Raw genomic sequence first — 24,094 nt, 5'->3', positions numbered from 1 at the left:
GCAGTCACGGCAAGAGATGCGGTAGACTAAACCGCTCTGCAGAAGGGTGGGGACAGGTGTTTTCACGTTGGAAATGAAAGAACGCAGTTTTCTAACCTCAACCGTACACAGTTCTCTGCCCTCAAGGCGTTGAAACAGGATTCGTCCATCGTCATTCTACCGGCAGACAAAGGCCGCCGTACGGTTGTAATGGATCACACTGATTACATGGCGAAAGCGCTACTACTTTTACGGGATACTACTGTATACAAACCCCTGACCATCAACCCCAACAGAGTTTTAGAACGATGGGAATCAGAGGTGAATATCCTCGTCAACAGTTGGCTGAAACAAGGGAAGATCACACAGTCAACCCGTAATCACCTCCGTGCTTCTGGATGTCAGATCCCACGGTTTTACGGCCTACCGAAAGTGCACAAAGAAGACACACCACTGAGACCAATTGTATCCTGCTGTGGATCACCGACTTACGAGCTGTCTAAATTTGTCTCGAGACTTCTTTCTCCTCTGGTTGGCAAGACCACCCACACCGTTTCCAACGGTGTTGAATTCATAAAGAGGATTCGCACTGTATCCATCTCGCAGAATCAAGTTATGGCATCGTTCGACGTCATATCGCTCTTTACCTCCATCCCTGTGGAACTTGCCATTTCTTGTGCAAAACAACTCTTGGACAATGATAGAACCCTCAACGAAAGAACTGGTCTCACACCCGATGACATTTCCACCGCCCTCAGACTGTGCTTAACAGGGGGTGCGATCATATTTAATGACTCAGTCTACCAGCAGATACATGGCACGGCCATGGGTTCCCCGGTCAGCTCAGTCACAGCAAACATCGTGATGGAGGAGTTAGAGGGACGTGCGTTTGCACACGCACCTGATCACATCGCCTTTTGGTGTCGCTATGTTGACGATGTGTTCGTGGTCATCCCTAGAGACTCAGGTCAGCGACTTCTATCACACCTCAACTCACTATCGCCCTTCATAAAATTCACGATTGAGCTGGAGTCGAACAACTCTTTACCATACTTAGACACACTTGTCCGACGTGAAGGCACATACCTGAGGACTACAGTTTATCGTAAGCCCATGTGTGCTGGCCAGTTTACCAACTTCCGGTCAGCACACGCGCGAGGCCACCTCCTCTCCACGGCCCGAACCTTGCTTACTCGCGCCTGGACACACTCCAGCTCCGCTGATGAAAGACGCAAAGAGGTCACTAGGGTCAAAGTAGACCTTACGAGGTGTGGCTACCCCATTGACGTCCTCGACAGGTGTGATCTACAGACACGTGACATCGTGACGACCAGCTACAACACCAACAGTGACGAGCCATCCACAAGGGCATTCATCCCATACTACCCCAACCTGTCACAACAGATCGTCAGAATCCTGAGAACGCACGGAATAAAGTGCATCCAGCTCCCAGGCAGGAAACTGCGTTCTTTCATTTCCAACGTGAAAACACCTGTCCCCACCCTTCTGCAGAGCGGTTTAGTCTACCGCATCTCTTGCCGTGACTGCACTAGCTGCTACTTCGGAGAGACTGGACGTCGACTTGAGAAACGTCTCTCGGAGCACAAAAGAGCGATCCGTTTAGCGGATATAGAACACTCAGCTATCGCCGAACATGTCTGGACAACCCACCACGACATCGACCCACACCGCGATGTCGTGGTGGTAGACAGATCCCACCATTACCTAAAGCGTACCTGGTTGGAATCATTAAATATAAAATCTTCGGATAAATCCTTAAACAGGAACAGTGGTTACCAAGTCAACCCGATCACAGAGTCAGTAGTTCTGTCATTGGACAAGCGCTGGCCACGTCATCATGCGTCACAGCCACAGACGTCAACAAACAATTAAACCTCGCGTCTCACGCACCTGGCAGTGCACATCTTCATTCCAACTGCCATTCATGTATTTTAATTCTGACGAAGGCTACCATATAGCCGAAAGCTCATATATTTCTGCTTTATCTGTACGCTCTGTGTTTAAGCAATAAATTCCTCAAGGTAAATGTTGGAAGTGATCATGGAATGGCAAGATGTACACTTGATATAGATGTAGGAAAGGAAAGGAAAAAACTGACTCGAGTAAATAATACAAAGGTCTTTGAGATAACAGAAGAGGAGAAAAAGCAGTATGTACTGGAACTTAAGAACAAGTTTGAGCTTCTGCAGACTGCTCAGGACCAAGACATCGACGAGGAATATTACAACTTTCTGAGAGTGATAAAGCCCAAGAAACCTATAGGGAAAAAGAAATACAAAGAAGAAAAAATTAGTCAAGAAACACTTGTCATGATGAATCGAAGATGACAAATGAAGAGCAAGAAAAACACTGACAGGGAGAAAACTGAGTATACTGAGTTATGCAAAGCCATTAGAAAGAGACTCAGAGAGGACATAAGATTTAACACAAGAAAAGTAGAACAAGCATTAAGGGAAAACAAAGGATTTAAATCAGCAGCCATGAGCAGTAATACAGAAAAACAAATGATACTGAAACTGAAGAATAGTGATGGTGTACTTATAAACAGCAGAGAAGGCATAATTCAAATAGCAGAAGACTACTATAGAGAATTATACAAGGAGCGAGGGAATGATGCCAGCAGTGGGGAAGATGGATTGCAAAGTAGCAACACATACAACATACCCGATATACTTCCTGATGAGGTAGAACATGCATTGAAGAAAATGAAGAATCAGAAAGCCCCGTGGGAAGATGAAGTTACTGTAGAGTTGTTAAAATTGGGAGGAAGAGACATAACACAAAAACTGGCAAGGCTCTTCACAAAGTGCATTAGAAAAGGTGTGACGCCTAAGCAGTGGAATAATGCAATCATAGTTTTGCTGCATAAGAAAGGAGATAAATCAGAAATTGGAAATTATAGACCAATTAGCTTGTTATCCCACATCTACAAGTTGTTCACAAGGGTCATTACTAACAGATTAGAAAGAATGCTTGATGAGAATCAACCGAAAGAGCAAGCTGGCTTTAGGACAGGATTCTCAACTATGGATCACCTTCACGTAATATCACAGCTAATGGAGAAAGCAAATGAATATAAAACACCATTATGCCTGGCATTTGACTCCATACAGCATAAAGCAATGTTTCGGGCACTGGAAAGACAAGGCATAGATACCCCATATATTATGATTTTGAAGAAAATATATGAGAGTGCTATCTCCTTTATTAGACTAGACAAAGACAGTAGGAAATTTAAAATCGAGAAAGGAGTTCGACAAGGAGACACAATATCTCCGAAGCTGTTTAGTGCTGCCCTTGAGGAAGATTAGATTGGTTGCAGAAAGGAGTCAATGTGAACGGAGAGTACCTAAACCATTTACGATTTGCAGATGACATTGTGGTCATAAGCCACGATTCCAAAGAATTTTGAGGAAAATCTTAAGGAATTTTGAGGAAAATCTTAATCAGTTATGCACAGTTAGTAAGGATTTTGGACTAAAGATGAATATGGCTAAAACGAAAGTAATGATGAACAAGTATGCCACGGAAAGGGAAATAATGATTGAAGGAGCAGTAATTGAAAAGGTGGAGTCACATACTTATCTGGGACAAGTTATTAGCTGTAATAATGATAAATGGCTGGAAGTCAAGAAAAGAATAAATTTTGGATGGATAGCATTCAGGAAATATAGTCACATACTGAAGAGCAATATCCCAGTTTGTCTGAAACGTAAAATAATGAACCAATGTATACTCCCCACCATGACTTATGGAAGTGAAACTTGGGCACTCACCAAAAGAATGGAAGAGAAGCTAAGAACTACACAGCGAATTATACTGGGAATCAGACTGTTAGATAAGAAGAAAAACACATGGATTAGGCAGCAAACTCAAGTAAAGGACATTCTTATCAAAACTAAAGAACTAAAATGGTCTTGGGCAGGACGCATAGCTCGAAGACATGATGACAGATGGACTAAGAAAATAACAGAATGGTATCCAAGAGGAACCAGAAGAAAACCTGGAAGACAAAGGCGGAAATGGATAGATGAAATTCATGAGTTTTTGGCCAGTGCTCAAAACAGAAGGAACTGGAAAGTTGCTGGAGAGGCCTTCATCCTGCAGTGGATTGAAAATGGCTGATGATGACACAATAGCAAGGCTCTTGTGGATCTTTTGGAAGATTGTTTTCTACAGCAGCATGTTTGGGAGGCAACTAGAGGGAGTAATACTCTATCTGATTATCAGTACTGATTTTTCATGCATTAAGAATCTGCAGATAAAGGAACCACTAGGTTCCTTTATCTGCAGTGCTCACTGAAGTGGGATTTACTCAAAGAGGTAACTACCATCAGGGGTAAAGGGAAGGGTTTTTGCTTTCATAAAGGTGACTACGGTGGTCTGAGACAATATTTAAATTCTACATGGTGGGAACAACTGATGATGTTACCAAGAGCAAATTCAAAATGGGACGCGTTCAAAGAATTTCTCTTGGAAGCTACTAGGCTTTACATACCAACTAAGAAATATTGTTCAAGGTTTAGGCCAAAATGGATGTCAGATGAACTAATGAGACATATGGCAGAGAAGAAAAATGTATGGGATACATATAAATTAATGGGTGCCATGGAAGTCTATGATAGATATAAGCTTGTTTGTAACCAAGTCAAAAAGGAGATTAGGCAGATTATGAGAAATCTTTGACAAAGAATGCAAAGAAAAACAACAAGAAGTTCTTGACCTATGTAAACTCTAGAAGGAAAGGGATGAATCAGAGTGGTCCACCGGATATTGATGGTTTAGCTGCTGATGATCCTGCTCAGGTGGTTAACAAACTAAATGAGTATTTTGCATCTACTTTCACACATGAGGAGTTATTCAGGTAAGGGAATGCCTCTGGCTGTGAGCTAGATGATTTCGTAATAACTGGGAGGAAAGTTGAGGAGAAATTTTTGAAGATAAACATTAAAAAGGCACCAGGGGTGGATGGGATCTATCCAGTTATATTAAAGGAGGCAGCAAAGGAAGTAAGCAAACCCTTCGCCATAATTATGAGAGCTTCTTTGGACTCAGGGGAGGCACCCATGGACTGGAGATGTGCAAATGTGAACTCAATTTACAAAGGAGGATCAAAGGGTGACACAAGCAATTATAGACCTGTTAGTTTAAGTTCTGTTCAAGGAAAATTAATGGAGGCAGTGGTTAAAGAAGCACTGCAGGATCATCTATACAAGACTTCAGTTATAGCTCGGACACCATGGTTTTGTTAAGGGAAAATCTTGGCTGGCCAATTTTATTGGATACTACGATGGTCACAAAGGAACTGGATGCAGGGAATAACTTTGATATCATAAATTTGGATCTTAGAAAAGCTTTTGATACTGTTGCACATGGAAGACTGTTGAACAAATTGGAAAATTACTGCTATGGATAAAGGGATAGTTGAGTGGGAGAAGACAGTGGCAATCAATGGACACTGCTCATCTTGGACTAATGTTATTAGTGGAGTCCCTCAGGGTTCAGTGTTGGGTCTATTGTTTTCTGTATTTATAAATGACATTGATTATGGTATATCAGGCTTAGTGTTGAAGTTTGCTGATGGTACAAAGGTGGGTATGGTTGTTAATGACAGTAATGGCAGTGCGCTACTGCAACATGGGCATCTGGGAACATGGGCTGAGAGGTGGCAAATGAAGTTTAACATCGACAAATGTAAAGTACCCAGAGTAACGTATCAACTCTGTGGTATTTCACTGACCGTGGTAGAGAACGGAAAGGACCAGGGGGCAATTGTGCAGGCAGATATGAAGTTTTCTGAGCAGTGTAGATGTTCTACAAGAGTAGCTCATGGTATCTTGTCAATGATATACAGGAATTTTTTTTAGCAGGGATAAGGAGGTGATTATCCCCTTGTATAAGGCAATGGTCAGGCCATACCTTGAGTACTGTATACAGGTCTGGATGCCTCATTTTAAGAAGGATGTAGGGCTGTTGGAACAAGTAAAGAGAAGAGCAACAAGATTAGTGAATGGAAGAAAGGCTTATTCTTAAGAAGAAACGCTTAAGTTTTGCAAATTACAGTGTCTGAAGACTAGGCACCTGCGAGGTGATCTGACTGAGGAGCCTTGAATGGTTTGAGCATGCTCAATGATGATGGGATTCTTCCTCTTGTTCAGAATAATCACCTGAGAGGGCATAAATTCAAATTGAGGAAAGAGAGATATAGGATAGATATGCGGAAGTTTACCTTTAGCTAGCGGGTAGTTGATTGGTGGAACAGACTTTCATCTTTTGCTGTGGAAGTCGATAGCATAAATAAATTTAAGGCTGAGCTGGACAGGTATATTGAACGAACAGATGAAATGGAACAATTTTGTTTTTGGCTGATGATGCATAAGCTTGCGTTTTTGCATCATATGCCTCTACTAATGCTAATGAAGTGTAGCTCCACAATGAGAGATGCCTGGTGGTGTGCAGTGGTTTAGTCTAAAAGATATTTCTTGGCTAAATGCATAAGAGATTGAAAGAAGTTATTTATGCATGGGGAATGCACACACATCATTTCTACTACCAAGCTAGTGAAGGTATTCACAATGAGATAATCAGCATTAAAACTACCTTGGTAGTAAAAATGACATGTGTGTGTGTATTACCCATGCATAAATATATTCCTTCATACTCTTAGGCAGCCAAGAAATGTCTTTTAGATTTAACCTCTGAGACATATACATGGACCTTTCAAAGGATAATTTAACAAGAAATAAATGTTGGTCCAAGTAAGTGATCTCCATATATTCTAAAGTTTGATCTCTGACAAGTGATAAACCTAAATAAGTATCTTTTGTTGGTAAGAACACCTCTCCACAATTTCAAAGCCTGAAGTGAGTTTGCCCAATTTATAGTCAAAATAAATTTACTTGAGTGAAACCCGCCCCCCCCACAACTTCACCAAAAATGCAAAGAAGGTGTAGAATGCAACTAGGGAAAAGCGATATGAAGGGTATTACACAATAAGATATTGATGTTATGATGCCGATCAGCATAAAAACATCATCATTAGTATCAAAACTAATGTATTTGTATTTAATTAGGCATTTTTCAAGCCTCCATAGTCGAGTGGTCAGGAGTGGGAGTGTAGTAGCACACACACTCTTTGAGTAGACTGGGGTTCAAAGCTGAATACGGTCAATTTGCCAACCCACACTGGACCAGCGTGGGTTGGCAAATTATCGTCCATTTCTCTCAGCATGAATTGTTGAGGAAGCTTCCATCCTGCAGAGTCCTTCCATCCTGATAATGGCTGCAGTTTTTTTTGTAATCAGTTTGTAATAAAACTTGAGATCTTTCATGCCAATCCCTGATCATCTGGGAAATAATGTTTAAAAGGAGGACAGGATAATCAACTGCATTGTTTTTAGTGAACTTTCAAACCAGGAATCCTCTATGTCCTTGTAGAAGAACCACAAAGTCTAACTGAAAAAAAAAAAAAAAAAAGGGGGGGGGGGGAATTATAACAAAGCTCAATATATTTCAACTAAAACAAACAGGCAAAATTATTTTGCAGCTGTTCAGAAAGAAGAGAGAAAGAGAGGAAAAAAAAATCAAAATATTCATTTTAACTTACGACTATATCCTGACTCTGACTTCCTTGAACAACTTCCTCAGTTGATACAGCAACATCAGGGGCTAAAAACAAACATATAGTCAAATGAGTGAGAAAGGATGCATTCACCACTTGCATGCAAGTGGCTCAATACTATGGTTTAAAAAAAAAAAAAAAAAAAAAAATTTAAACTTCAATCTTTCAGTACATACCAAGATTGACAGTCTGACCTCAAATAACTAGTTGATTTGGGCTTACAAAAACTGAATTTTATTATTTCTATAATTTTACCCAAAATTTGATAAAACAGAATGAACAAATAAACAGATTGAAGAAGAGATTGTCACTGCATAAAAAAAAAAAAAAAAATAAATAAATTAAAAAAATGCAATTTTATGATGTTTTTAAAAAATTGATTTTCTTTTAAAAATTCTACAAATAAACCTACACTCTATAGAGGGTGCTACATTTAGAAATTCACTGAAAAGAGCCCACCCTACCACCAGAAAACTTGATTGTGAAAAAGTTAAATCTAGTGATGGACATTATCAAATGATTTCCATATAAAAAACCATTTGATTATTAAATCTACAACAAAAGCTACAAAAAAAAAAAAAAAAAAACAGAGAGAGAGAGAGAGAGAGAGAAAGAAAGACAGAGGAGGGATTCAAATTGATCAACAGACCTTAACTTAAATTCCCGCATTGTTGTATGTCAGCTCTTTCAATTCTTTATCATCACTGGGAAATAAATTTATTATGGACTTAAATTTGATTATGACCTTCAACAGTGAAATTACGCTTTCACAAATAATGCAGTAAATCCACAATGCTATTAATATAGTAAGAGACTTGTTCCTGTTGATTAATTTGCTTTTTGTTGTAGGCACTAATTAAAAAGTCACATATTATACTTTAACTAAAAAAAAAATTATAAAAAACAATGAATTTGTTATTATTTATAAATTATTTACATAATGAAGCACATATCATAATCACATAGCTTGACATACTTTCGTATCAAGCTAGTGTTGTTACACTCTTATTATCTTTAATATTAAAGGATGGTTGAGTAGGAGAAGACAGAGGGTGGTAATTAATGGGTTCTGCTCATCGTGGACTAATGTTATTAGTGGAGTCCCACAGGGTTCGGTTTTGGGTCCACTGTTGTTTTGTATATTTATCAATGATATTGATAAAGGTATATCAGGGTTGTTAATGACAGTAATGGCAGTGTGCTACTGCAACAGGATTCTAGATAATTTGGACAGATGGGCTAAGAAGTCGCAACTGAAGTTTAACCTTGACAAATGCAAAGTACTGCATATGGTTAGAAGTATACCCAGAGAAACATACCAACTGTGTGGTACTACACTTAAGGTGGTAGAAAATGAAAGACCTGGGAATAATTGTGCAGTCAGATATGAAGTTTTATGAGTAATGCAGACTGGCTGCCAAGACAGGTCACGGGGTTTTGTCAATGATATATAGGAATTTTGCTAGCAGGGAGAAGGTGGTGATTGTCCCTCTGTATAAGGCAACAGTCAGGCCACGCCTTGAGTACTGCGTACAGGTCTGGAGGCCTCATTTTAGGAAGGATGTATATTTACTTGAGCATGTACAGAGAAGGGCAACGAAATTGGTGAGGGGAATGAAGGGATCCTTTTACCAAGAGAGGCTTAAGTTCTGCAAAATGCAGTGGCTGGAGACTAGGCACCTGCGCGCTGATCTGATTGACGTGTATAAGGCCTTGAATGGGTTGAGCACGCTGAATTCTGATGGGATCCTTCCACTTTTTCAGATTATGAACCTAAGGAGGCATAAATTCAAATAAAAAAAGACAGATGTAGAATAGATGTGCTGAAATTTTTCTTTAGCCAGCGGGTGGTTAATTGCTGGAACAAACTTCCATCTGTCGTTGTGGAAGTTGATAGGTTAAATAAATTTAAGGAGGAACTGGACAGGCATTTGGAGGGAATGGTGTGTTTTTTTTTTTTTTGGCTGATGGTGCATAAGCTCATACACTTGCTTTCTTGCATTGCATGCCACTACTACTATTATGTAGGAATTTTAAATTAAAAATATAATTAATTAACTTAAATAAAGATATAATTCCACAGAACATCATAAATCCACACTGGATCCCTCGATCCACAGGCAGAGGAATTCCAAAATGCTGTGTGCCTAACAACAAGGCCCTATCGCAAGAGAAGACAAAACCATATCCCTTCGTGGACAAGAGTCCTGACACTACATTTAAGGAGAGAATGAAAACTATGTCTCTGCCAAAGCAAAAAGATCAAAGACTTCTAAGCTTATATTAACAAAAAAAAAGGAAGGGGTTGAATCAAATTGGGTCACTTGATGTCTAAGTAAAAGGCTTTAGTTCTGCAAACTGCAGTGTCTCGAGACTAAGCACCTGTGTGAGTGGGGATCTGATTGAAGTGTTTAAAGCCTTGAATGGATTAAGTAAGCTTAATGGCATTCTTCCACTTGCTGAGAATGTTAATGGTATATTTCCACTTGCTGAGACTAGACACATAAGGAAGCATAAATTGAAGTTGAGGATGTGGATGGTTGATTAAATCCAAGAAAGAATTAGAGAAATTCTTGGAAGGTATGGATGGGTAAACGTGGTTTTTTTTTTTTTTTTTTGGCTGATGCTATATAACAGGAATGGCCAACTTAATTTGTGATGCGATCTACTTTTTTCCTTCAAAATGTGCCACGATCTACCATCTCAAAACTTTCATTGCACAAGGTGCACAAATCTAGTGATGACTTTATATTTAAAATTCGTGGTGATTGACTGAAATTAAATCTGCGATCGACTCATGGCAATCCCTGCTATATAAGATTGCTTTCTTGCATCATTTGCCGTTACTACTACTACTACTACTACTACTAGAGGAAGAAGGAAGGCAGGACCGGTGTTCAATGCAGCAAGGCTACAAGACTTATATAACTATGCTTGCAGATTCTTCCGCACTGCCATATACGCAAAAAAGAAGTCCTGGGATGTCCTTGTCAAAAGAGAGGCCAATGATCCCTAGAGACTGATCTACAAACCTCTGATGGACAAAATGTAGACTGTGGATGAATACTTTACTGCAAAGCACGACTCACTGCCTGATTCCATCTGCTGGGAGGGAAGAAGTAACTAGAATCCATGATGCTACTATCCACCACGAGGATTCTTCTAGGGAGTCAAGTATACAAACTGGGATGCATACATCTTATCTTACAAATTGTGCTAGACAGAAAAATCCCCAATTACATTCCAGGAGATTGATGAAGCTGTGAAATCCACCAGGTCAGGAAAGTGCCATGCTCTGAACTCCAATGGAGATCAAAGCTATTAAGAGATTTTGGCTCATCTCACCGACGATCATTGAAAACCTATATAGCAATACCTCACACAGTACAGTTAATGTGTTAGAAAAAAATACAGCACCGACAATCAGCACTAAACGGGGAATAGTTTCAATGAGAAAAATTATACGTGGTATCATATGGATTTTTTTTTACAGTAGAAATAATTATGCATGATTAGTTAGAAAAATAATAAATACAAATAGTAATGAGGTAGACTAAGAACGAAATAAACTGATAAACTATTTTGAAAAAGGAAAACAGCTACAATTTTATTTTCAAAATATGAAAGTTAGAAAATTTTACTGATTAAAGAAAAATCTATTTAATTTAAGTTGCACCACAGCCTAATTTAAATGCAATAGAAAATAAGCATTTTCTATTGCTTGTCGGGCATTAATGCTATGCTCTACATCTGGATAATGATTCATAATTAAGTCTGAAGCAGTTTCCATCTCCCTAAATATTTTTTGAAGTTCTTGTAAGAGTAATTCATTTTATCACACTTTACTACCTCCTTTGTTACATTTTGGACTTTCTTCTGCTTCATCATACGGCTGTTTTTGGTCTAAGTTAAGGAGAGTATCATTATCGAGAGCTTGAGAATATGCATCAATGCACTGTTGAACATTAGCCATTTACCGAGACTTGAATCCAAGATTGTGTCCAATTTTGACATCTTCAGAAACATCCTGAATTCTGGACTCAAAGCCACAGGAATCACTTGTGCAATGAGACAAAACTTGCTCCAGACTGCTCCCATGTTGCTCTTGCTAACTTTGAGCAATGCTCTATGATTTCTATGTTGCAATTATTCCAGAATTCAGCCAAAGATAGTGCAGCTTCTCCAGTTGCCTTTATCCTTTGAGAAAAAAGACAGTCTCAAATAATACCTTTAAATGTCACCTTGATCAATTTGTTGCAGTAAAGATGTTGTGTTGGGTGGAAGAAAATAAATTTTCATTAAATGTCACAAAGTCCGGTTGGATGCTCTGGTGTATTATCCAATAACAAAAAAAAATATTTTAAAATCTATCCATGTTGTTTTCTTTGCAGTAATGGCCAACTGCAGGACAAAAGGTTTTAAATGTATTATTTCAATACCGGTAAGGTATATTTCCACTAATAAACCATTCAGATTTAACCCCATGGGTAGACCAAAAAACTGTCTGAAAACTTTACCACAGAAGGTAATATAATTGGCTTCACTTAAAAGTTTTATGAAATAAAAAATAGCGGGAGTTTTGTACAGTTAATAGCAGTGCTATAGTCTTAAAATTAGCAGAAGGTATACTCTGTGAACGTTACATATGTAGAGATTATACTGTGCTTATTAATCGAATTCCAAAGTTTTAAACCACTCTTCAAACAAAGTTTTTTTTTTTTTTTTTGAACACCAAACTGCGAGAGCCTTAACTTGCCGCCACTGTTATATGATACAATGGATTTAGAGGTGTAGAGTGGATACCTCCGAGCTCTCAGCTGACAGTGACTTGCCCAACTCCATGCCTGAGCCTCGCTCCTGTGCATCAGGCAACACAGCAGCAATCTCAAAGGCAGCTTGCACTGGTCCCACAGGAACTAGTTATTGTTGGTGACTATTATCAGAGAGATGGGGAATATATTATGCAAAAGGAAAAAAAAAAAAAAAAAAAAAAAGGATAGGCAGAATAGGAGCAGGGTATGTCTGCCAGGGGCAAAAGTTGACAAAGCAGATATCTTTTAAGGGCATAAAAGATATTGTTGTTAAGTGTTGGCAATAATGACCTTAAGAGTAGATCTGCAGATTTACTTAATAAGTAAAGGCCAATGTTGAAAAAAAAAAAGTTGCGAGCTAGGGTTGAATTTGAAAGTGTCTGCAATTCTGCCCAGACACGATCAAATCGAGGAAAGACAGTTGAAAAAATTTACCTTAAGTCAGTGGGTAGCTGATTGCTGGAACAAACTTCCATCTGTTGTTTGCTGGAACAAACTTCCATCTGTATATCTTAAATAAATTCAAGGAAGAGCTGGACAAACTTTTAGAGGGTGATAGATGAGTGAAATTGTTTTTTTTTTTTTTTTAGTTGGCAGATGCTATATAAGCTCATGCGCTTGCTTTCTTGCATCATATGCATCTGCTACTACCTCGAATAGGGTTGTTTAATATCGCGTCAACAGTGGATTATTGAATAGGGAATACTTTACCAGTGGATTCTTGGTGGAATCTGCTGAGAATATGTAACATTAGTCTTCTCCACTTGCAGAGAGTTCAAGAATAAGAGTGAATAAGTGTGCTTATTCAAGGCAGGGCAACTCGTTCTGAAGGAATTCCATTCACAATATGAAATGTAACAAAAACAATGCCATTTCAGCTACTTGGTGACTTACTATGAATTAAAACGATGCATGGCACTAACTTGTTCGATTGCCAAAATGGTTATGTTGTTTTATATTTTTTTAATATAAAAAATAAAGGATTTCTATACTTGAAAAACAGTGGGAAAACATAAGAGTACACTGTTTTTGTAGAAGAATAAGAGAAATTTACCTCAATATGATAGGTAGAATACTTCCGTATGATACTCTCCAGAAATAAAATGAATATAACATTAAAGCAAAATGTTTACAGTAAAAAATAATAAATTGAAAACAAAAAATCAATGAAAAATTAATAAAAAAATTAATTTAAAATTAAAAAAATAATAAATTTTGAAAAATGATTTTCCCTCCTGAAGCTGACAATGCTGTAGGACCGTATGTTGTGATCACAAGAATGAAAATTACCGAGTATGTGTGAGCCTGAATTTTAAATAGAGATTATTTGTCTTTGAGTATGTGAGCAAAAGATCATGAATCGGATATTAGATATAGATGGAAATTACATGCTATACTGAATAATTGGTGCTCTTTCCTCGTTCACAACACAAATAAAAGACCTGGTATGCAACATTTCTTGTGGTGACTGCAACTCGTCTTATCAAGAATTGACGTGGTTATTGCTGATTTTTTTGAGTTAAACAGCTCACATCTTCAGTTCATGTTCTTGTTCAGCAGCAACAGAATTACCCTTTCATGCTTTTAATGAAAAACACTTTTTTATTGAACAAGGCCAAAATACTTAAGTGTCGAACGTAGTTATACGAGGCTATTAATTGCAGAAACCGTCAAAATTAAATTACATGAGAATTCTATTAACGTTTGCCATTATATATAATCTCCAACTCGTGGTCTTTTATGCATAAGCATAAAGACAATCTCTATTTAAGATTCAGGCTCACAGATACTCTGCGATTTTAACTTCCTGTGTTCACGACATATGGTCGAAAAGCATTGTCAGCTTCAAGAAGAAAAATTGTGTTTCACCATTTATGTTATTTTTTAAAAAAATTTTAAATTAAGTTTTAATTGTGTTCAATTGATTATTTACTTGGTTTCAATTTTTTATTATTTATTTTTACTGTAATCATTTTGCGTTAATGTTATATTCATTGTAATTTCTGGAAAGTAACATATCATATAGAAGTGTTCTACGTATCATATTGAAGTAAATTTCTCTCATTCTACAAATATTGAAAATCAATGTAGAACGTATTTGAGCACCATAGCTCTGTTTTATACTATCAAAATAGACTATTCTTTATCACAAACTTTTTATGTGGGAAAGCTTTTTACCAGGGAAAAATAATACATTACAATATACAGAGTAGGAAATGGGAATTTCTTATTCAGGTTCCTTATGTATATAGTAAGTACTGAAAATCATTTTAAAAAGGTGACAAAAATGTAGCCATCGTTGTCATTGAAGGAAATGTTTTGAGGTTTTTTTGTGAGAGAGAGATATTTTGGAAGAAGCCAGAAGTATCCATAAAATCCACATTGGACAAGAGATTAAATTTTGCCAACAAAATATACATTTTATATAAAAACACACCCAGAGGTTTGTTTGCCAGTAAAATATTCTTTTAAAACATCAGTCTACCCACGATTTTTCTGACTGTGAATATTTGCGTGGATTGTCTGTTTGACGTCAACTGATTAAGAGCGATTCAAGAAAGATTTCTGGCACACTTTTCACATCTTCAGAAATGAAGCCAAAGTTTTGTTCATAATGACCCTACTGTCCAGATTTGGCTATCAGCAGCATTTCAAAATCTTCACCAGAAAAAGAAGACCTAAACTCCATTTAATTTTCAAATTATTATTCACTTGGTTGAATATTCTCTGACAGTTAGCAGTACTGCGAGGAATTACTGAAACAAAAAAAAAAAAAAAAAAAAAAACTTGTTTCAGGCTTTCGTGTACACATGTCAATTCCTGATCAAGAAACAATCTATTTTGCAGAAACAATCTGCAAAATGCCTATTTCTTTACGTTCAATGATATTAAAGGTAAAAAATCAATTGCTTTCAATTTGTTCAAAAAAATTTGGACAAATTGGTTCTCCAAATATCAAACCAGGCAACTTCCCATACATGAATTCTGTTTGGGTCTAGAAGACTTTCATATGCCATATGAAAATGCTTTTGTTTTAGTAATTCATGACACAAAGTCACTGGCCACTACATCATAATTTACTGAATTACAAGGCATATACAACTTCTGCTATTTATATATTAATATCTAAAGTTGTGACACTTCATTGAATCATATTGGTATACAAAATACTAGTAGAACAATATATAAACTTACACTAATACTTCCCCCTTCTCTTTTTTACCGTAATTTGGTTGGTCTTTCGTAACTGTAACCAAAACACAGAAGGTGGGCTTTCACCAATTTGCTAACAGGGGAACATAAGTGTTGGCAAATGACACAGGCTTACACATTATCAGGAGAGAGAGAAAGAGGGAAAGAAAAAAAAAAAGTTACCAACAATAAAATGATGGGAGAATATGTATAGTTCCCCACCCCAACGTAAATTAAATCAGAAAATTTATGAGTGATCCGCAAAAAAACTGAAATTATGCTGTGTGAAAAGAGAAAAAACTGAAACAAGCCACAAAAGCATCATTATGATTTACCCTAGACCAATCAAACTGACAACTCTTAAAAATTTAACTGATTGATTTGTTGCTAATTAATATAGTAAACCATGCTAATCAGGTTACAGTTAATCCGGATCAAAATATAAAAAAATTCTCTTCACAGTTAAGTACTTTGAAAGATACATGGGATTTAGGAAGGTAGATGAGTCGCTCAACCTGTGCAGAGAGAGAGAGACTGAACATACTTTATATTTCCTCATGTTTTGTTCAGTATAGTTGAGTGTCAGCCGATCGGATGTTACTGCTTATATCACTTCTTTACCCGTACATATGTACATAAGTTAACATATTTTATATAATCACGGGTTCTAAAGAATTGAAAAAAAAAAAAAAAAAGGTGTTCCTGGAAATAAAACTGCTGAAGAATTTGGTGTTGGCCAACAGATTATGTCAGAAATTAAAAAAAAAAAAAAAAAACACAGGCTTACACATTATCTCTCTCCTGTATGTGTAAGCCTGTGTCATTTGCCAACACTTATGTTCCCCTGTTAGCAAATTGGTGAAAGCCCGCCTTCTGTGTTTTGGTTACAGTTATGAAAGGCCAACCAAAATATGGTAAAAAAAGAGAAGGGGGAAGTATTAGTATAAGTTTATATGTTGTACTACTAGTATTTTGTATACCAATATGATTTAATGAAGTGTCACAACTTTAGATATTAATATATAAATAGCAGAAGTTGTGTATGTCTTGTAATTCAGTAAATTATGATGTTGGCCAGTGACTTTGTGTCATGAATTACTAAAACAACAAAAAAATAAAAAATAAAAAAGAATCTATAAAGCAATCCCTTTAAAATTTGATTTGTGAAGTGATAAAAACAGTATTAAATAGACGGACATTAAAAAAAAGCCAAAAGAAGTGTTGCTAGAAGAAGTATTCACAGCAACAATCAAACGATCACTGTAGAGCCCCAAAGGCTCTACAGTGATATTTTTATTTTCATCATTAAATTTTCCATTTATTTGTAATCCCCCCCCCAGGGCTATCTTTTGCATCACTGATGCAGATTACCTCACCACCAATTAATCCGGATTAAGGAGGGTTTACTGTATTAATAAATAATGGAAGTCACATCAAATTATTTTAACAGAAAAAATAAAAAATTACATGTGATTATTAAAAAATCACCAAACCCCACTCTGTTTTTGTTTAATTATATATTCTGATTAGTATTTATTATATAATTTGTATTCTGAAATTTTTTTCTGTTCAAAAACCCACTTGCAAAAACATACATCTCACACACACATATATATATATATATATATATATATAAATAACACAATTCTCATATATATTAACAAGATTCAATGAAGGGACACAAGTAATAAATGCTACACTTTTTCAATTCATCTTTAATAAAAGAAATCTACAAATTATTTATGACAAAGTGTGTTCAACTCAAAAAAAAAAAAAAAAAAAAAAAAAAAAAGATTAAAAAGGAGGGGTGGTGGCCCTCTTTCCAAGATCCAGATAAAACACTTCCAATTTAAAAGGAGTTGTGCATATCAATTGCAAACATGTTTTATAAATTAAAATATCTAATAATATATTATTCCCAGAAATGAAATAACTTACACTAGTCACATTTCATAACTACTAAAAGTAATCTATCTGCTTTTCAGATATTAAAATATAAGAAACAGCAAGATATTGTGTACCTTATCTCTTGAAAATAATGCCACTGGACTGTATGTTGTATCTAAAATAATAAAGCACAACTTCAAATGAAGGGGCTCACATCTGGTGAGTATGGGCTTGGCACACCCAGGGTCCTGAGCTGGATATCACCATTCTTCTGTTTCTTGATGAATCCCCTCTACTTCTGACTCTTGTTTTCTCTCTCTCTCTCTCTCTCTCTCTCTCTCTCTCTCTCTCTCTCTCTCTCTCTCAGGGTAATTCAGAAATTTTTTTGGCTGGTACAGCATAAGCCTAAGGCTTCTTTGCACCATATGGCTAATGATAATAATAATAATACACACATTTTCTATATCTAGATGAACTGTTTAGTCACAGAGCAGTAATCAGTAATAAAACTTCAACAATAATACTCACAGAAAAAAATAAAAATAAAAAAAATTGAATGGATGGGTGAAATGGGTGCTGTTTTTTTTTTTTTTTTTTGCTGATGCTGTATTCACGTCAGTAAAAAAAAAAAAAGACACTTGCTTTCTTGCATCATATGTCTCTACTAGTGCTAACCCAGAGGCTAACCACACAAAGGAAAAGTTTTTGCTGCTGTGAGTAATGAGACCATTGTCCTAATCAAGGTTTATTAAATCTTGCAAAGCATAAAAATACGACAGGAAATTAGCATCCTTCCAACTTTATATTTTTTCTAATATCTTTTTTATAAGTAAAAATTTCTGAATTAAACTTAAAATGTCACGAAAATGGCAATTTAATGTGAATGAAATCCTGGAGAAATTATCACACTGCATATATGGAACTTTTTGTTTTGATAATCAATTAAATCATCTGTGTTCAGCACATATAATTAAAATTAAGATTTAACAAGACGACTCCACAAGAATTTCTGTTCCTGCAAGAAACATTTAACATAAATGTGTCAATTCATGTTAAAATATCCTTTCAGAATGTTTTTAGGTTCTTTCAGGACTATTAGTTAGGAAGTTTGAAAAATTAGTTAGGAAGGATAGTTACATGCAACTAACTTGATTTATTTCATTTATTAAGAATAGAAAAGTAATACACAGATTAAAAAAACTGACCAAAATTTGGAAAGAAAAGCTTCCAACAAGTCTGCAGAGTCAGATGTTTTCCATAAATTTTATAGAAATATCATGAAAGCTGGTCAGTTCAGACCAAACCCTTCTCAATTCTGTCACTGTGAAAAAAAATTTTATGCTGATAACCTAACTAACATACTGTAATCTGAATGTACTAAAGGCACCAGTGGAAATCGAATATTTTTATTTTGTTTCATTTTTTTTTTTTTTTTTACGAAACACTTCTGCTGTTACTGTACTGACTACATGCTCGGTGGGTCATCCAGTTATAAAAAAATAAATTGTGTAACTAAAAACTATTAAATTCATTCAAAATAAAATCTAGAAACTAAGTGAATAATTTGTACCTTCACTGTCCGTATTGTCAGCACTGTCAACAGTTGCTTCAACGTATGCAGTTGCAGCTTCTGAGGTGCTTGTTTCAGTATTTCTTACACTGGTTACTCCACCAACCCCTAATAAAAGAAATTAGAAATATTACGTCAAATGTGGAAAAATCTGACAAAAAAAAAAAGTGAAATAAACAGGGTAACCAAGAAAAGAAAAAAATCTTTTCAACTTTTCTTGACAATCCTATAATTCAACACCGTTTGCTGCACTGGTGAGTTTTGTTTCAAACATGTATACTACGGGAGTTTATTATTGCAAAAAATCATATTCAATGCATGATCCCTATATGTTTGTGATCATTTAGAAATTACAACTGGAGTTTATCCTAAATGCAGCACTTTCTTAAGAGATGCATCCAACACTGTTCTTTTGGAAATCCTGCAAGAAATAATCACAGGGATCTTATCTAGTGAGTAGTCACACAAACCAGTTAACCCAATATTATCCGGCATGTCAATTAGCGATAAGCCTACCATTAAAATTTAAGCAAATATGCATCATTGTAAAGTGAATACTTGCATTCACTATACATAGTTATGGCCATCCTGCTGGGAAAAAAACGCTTCTTCCATATTCACGCTGACGACTTCGATGGGTTGGAACAAAGGATACTTGAAAGTGTATCAGACAGTTTTCTGTTTTAACTGTATTGTCCAGGAAGTCTACTACAATAATTTCAGCTGATGAAATTGCACTCCATAACACCACGTATGTTTTAGGATGCAAAAGAATGTTCATGTCTGTATGTGTGGTGGAGGGTATTTCTCACAGGCCCATACATGCATATTTTGTTTACTGATGTAGCTGCTAAGGTGGAAGTGCATATCGTTGGTAAATCATATGCTGAATAACTGCTTGTGTTATTTTGCAAATACTCATAGGATGAATTAGAGGGCAAATTGCTTTTCATTATCATTTCAGAAAGGATTGCTGTAGCTGCATTTTATAAATAAACTTTATCTCTGTTTGTTTTCAACCTGGATCTTACAACAATTGTTTCCAATTTCCTTGAACACTGAATATCAATGGCCTTGCTGCCAACAGCACACCTCTTATTATCTATTACAGACCTAGACTATTCAGGCTTTTTACTAACCTTAAAATTATTTATCTTTCTGAAACTTTTCTGCAACAAATCGCAATTTACACCCATGCTGCACAGTAACAAAACATCTAGTTTGTTAAAACCTTTTCAGACAGAAAAATAGATGCCTCCTTTCTGTGATTTACTTTGATAACAGAATTTTCCAGGCAGGGAATAAGCAAAAAATCTGATGTCTTACATTTTTAATTTCCTCCCTAAGTGTAGTACCACAGGCACGTTTCTCTGGGGTTGCTTCTACCCATATGCAGTACTTCCTTCGCATTTGTCAATATTAATCTTCAGTTGCCACTTCTCAGCCCATCAGCCCAAATTTTCTAGAACCTGTTCCAGTAACACGCTGCCATTACTGTCATTAACAACCATGCCAACTTTTTAACATAATACTTTAATGTATCTGCTGCAAATTTCGACATTAAGCCTGATATACCTTCATCAATATCACTGATAAATAATCAAAACAACAGTGGACCCAACATCAAACCCAAGGATTTCAAAAAATGTTGTGCTTTCCCTTATGATTACTATACCATAGATCATGCCTATCTTGTGTAGATGCTTGGTAAAACCATATTTACCATATAAAACCATATTTTTGGTTTATTTCAAAATAAGCCAGGTGTTTTTGGTAATCATTATTACTGTAATTAAGACATTTTCTATAGGTTAATTTTGTGAAAGTGACAATAATGAAAATACCACTGATGATAACTTTTGAAGATTACTGTTTTAAATCTTCTGATTGAATTGTTTTTGTATTTATTTATTTATTTTTTTTTTTTCAAATCACATCAGCAAATTAACTCTTGTAGGGATAAAATCCTTTATTCCACATTCCACCATATGATCTCATTCCTTGTATAAACCTTGGTTTTTTAATGAACATGCTAAGGCTATTGAAGATAAGAATGTGGTATAGCACAAATGGCTTGAATCCAAATCTCAAGCTTCATTAAACCTAAAAATATTTACCAGTCAACTCCAATCTTGGTTCTGAAGAGGCTAAAAGCAGAAAACTTGCTTCATGTCCAAATGTTAGTTGAGCATTCTGATCACTTGCCAAACCTACTGGATGCTTCGGTCAGTGTTTATCCCACTTCTGTTACATTTTCAGCTAGAGATAAAAAAGCCATAGAAGGTGTTGAGTGGAGTGGTCTGCATCGGTAGCATCTGTTTTACATTGATGATCAATGTAAAACAGATGCTAACAATGCAGACCACTCCACTCAACACCTTCTATGGTTTTTTGACAGAAGGGTGTTAGATTTCTGAACAATCTTGATGCCAAGAATGCTCCAGGTCCTGATGGCATTTCTGCACCCATTCTCCAATCATCTGCTCCTAAACTTGCTTCTGTTCTGTATCATCTTTTTTTTTTTGCTTCAAATTCCACTGGTGTTTTTCCTTCTGCTTAGAATCCTCATATTCATGCAGTGAATATGAGGATTCTAATTATCCCTCCTCTTTTCAAAGTAATGAAGAAATAAACCAAATGCCGACGCTTAAGCTATACTGAAACCTTTCATCTGATTAATGATGGCCAAAATGGATTCCATCACTGTCAATACTTTTATGATATATTCGTTTATGTTAATCATGTTTGCACAAACATGATGGAAAATTTGGATGAAAGTTAAAATCGCCCATAGAATGCAGCTTTACTGCTGCATGGTGTTTTGTTATACTCATCATGGTTACTTGGCCTACTCTCATTTATGTTTTTCCAGTGATTGTCATGCCAAACTAACTCAACATTTATGGATATCCACATCCACTAGGTGTACTGCATTAGATTCTATAGATTTCTTAAAAGCATAATCCTCCCATTACTGTCTGCCCTTGCTGCATACAATTCATTCCCCATATTCAAATTCTCCATCCCTTATGTCTCAAATATCCCTAGGATGGACACGTCCGATGACTTAACCAGTACTTTAAATTCCTCAAATTTGTTTACCATGCATTAGTGTATAAGCAAATATAAATGCACCTATTTTTACTCTTAGTAATCCTAACAGCACATGAATTTGCTTGTATGATGAGGACCACCAGCAGGCCTTGTACTCCCTGACACCAGGGCAGGATTTACACATAAGCTAAACAAGCTACAGTTTATGGCCTCACATTACAAAGGGGCTCTCTCGGTATTAAAAATTGTTCTTTAATATTGTGATAGGTGAACTGTAACATTTTTTGAGACTTCACAGTGTCAAAAAATGTGCAAAATGTTTGCCGCCATTTCTAAAACAGGACTTCACCTAGTAAAAGAGGATGCCATTGTGTACGCTAGGTGTCTAGAGTGTCAAGAAATTAGGCACCAACTCAGCGTTCTGACAGGTGTCTTGAGAGCTTGAGGAGTAGGGTAAATGCCCTCAAAGAAATTAATGAGGGTCAGCTCTCAGCTGCTCATCTCAATGGCACCCCTGTGTGTCAGGCAACACAGAGCGAACTCCAAGGCAGAATGCACTGGTCCCCAAAGGAACTAGTTATTGTTGGTGACTATTGTCAGGGAGACAGGGAATATATTATGCAAGAAGGATAGGCGGAACAGGACCAGAGTATGTCTGCCACAGGCAAAAGTTAATGATGTTGTAGAACAGATATCAACTTTTAAGGGAATAAAAGGTGATATTGTTGTACACGTTGGAACAAATGACATTAAGCGTAAGGCATCTGCAGATTTACTCAACAAGTCAGGGTCAATGTTGGAAAAAAGTCAAGAGTAAAGATTGAATGATCGGCGTAGACATGACAGGAGGGAGTATATGATGAGAGCCTTGTCAATCAATTTGACCCTGGAGAGATTGTGCAAGGCTCAAGGGGTAAAATTTTTTTTAGCCTGATCTGTGCTTGTTGACAGGACAGATTACTTCTACAGGGATGGAGTACACTTAAATAGAAAGGGTGCAAGAATATCTGCTGATGCTATCAAGGCAGTGTTAGGTGGGTCGGAAAACTGCTAGCTTGGGGGGATACACAGACAAAGGTTATCAGTGGCCGCAGGCAGAAACAAAAGTGATTCTTGCACTGCTTCTATTAGAATGAGTCTCAGACTGGAAAGCAAGGCAATGTAATTTTTCCAGGACTGGTGGGAGTCATAGTGGAAAAATAAATACATGGACTGTGTTAGGGTAACTAAGAGTAGAAACAGGTGCATGTCTACTTGCATGCACACACCAATGCTAGGTGTACAGTTAATAAATTTGATGAGCTTGAAGTCCTAGTCAAGACATCAAAGGAAGATACAGTTGGGATAACAGAAACGTGGTGTCACACAAACATAAGCAGTGCAGAATTGGAATATGGGGAGTACAATGTGCACAGAAAGGATAGACAAGACATGAAGGCAGGTGGGGTTATGCTGTTAGGTAAGAAACAAAATCTAAGGAAGTGCATCCAACTGATGTTTGTGGATAACAATTGAGTCTGTTTAGTGTGACATAAGCACAGGGAAAGGAAAAATGAGAGTAGGTGTGTGTGTGTTATAGGCCTAAGGAATCCGATGAGTATAATGAGCGATTGTGCAGAGAAAGAGAGTGTACCAGTAAATAAGAATGTCTTATAATGGGGAATTTTAACTTTCCAGATATTGACTGGAATTTGTGGGTTGGTCACTCGCACACTAGCAAGACTTGTGGATTTACTGGATGACTGTTTTCTGCAGCAACATGTTTGAGCAAGGACTACTTTTGATCTGATTATCAGCAGTGATTATTCTTGCATTAAGAATTCACAAATAAAGGAACCACAGAGTGACAGTGATCACAATGCACTCATGTGGGGATTGTAACTACCAACAAGGCTAAAGGGAAGGGCTATTACTTTCGTAAAGGTGACTAAAGGGGTCTCAAACAGTTTTTAAATTCTG

The 24,094-nt window shown here is 36.6% G+C and overlaps 1 protein-coding gene across 6 annotated transcripts in view; it reads right to left on the bottom strand.

Annotated features, from left to right (window-relative positions):
- Positions 1-24,094, bottom strand: part of HUWE1 (HECT, UBA and WWE domain containing E3 ubiquitin protein ligase 1) — a 1,105,343-nt gene that overhangs the window by 430,460 nt on the left and 650,789 nt on the right. For all 6 annotated transcript variants that reach the window (XM_090389849.1, XM_090389845.1, XM_090389850.1 and 3 more), the window contains 2 exons: positions 19,082-19,189; positions 7,607-7,668 (listed from right to left, as the gene is read on the bottom strand). In XM_090389849.1, the coding sequence (XP_090245975.1) occupies positions 7,607-7,668; positions 19,082-19,189 (170 nt within the window). The remainder of the gene's footprint in view (positions 1-7,606; positions 7,669-19,081; positions 19,190-24,094) is intronic.

This window comes from Mastigoproctus giganteus, chromosome 2, assembly GCF_048544385.1.
Source record: "Mastigoproctus giganteus isolate SK-2022 chromosome 2, ASM4854438v1, whole genome shotgun sequence".
Classification (NCBI taxonomy): domain Eukaryota; kingdom Metazoa; phylum Arthropoda; class Arachnida; order Uropygi; family Thelyphonidae; genus Mastigoproctus; species Mastigoproctus giganteus.
Note: the sequence above shows the minus strand (reverse complement) of the source record. Positions and strands in the feature narration are given on the sequence as shown.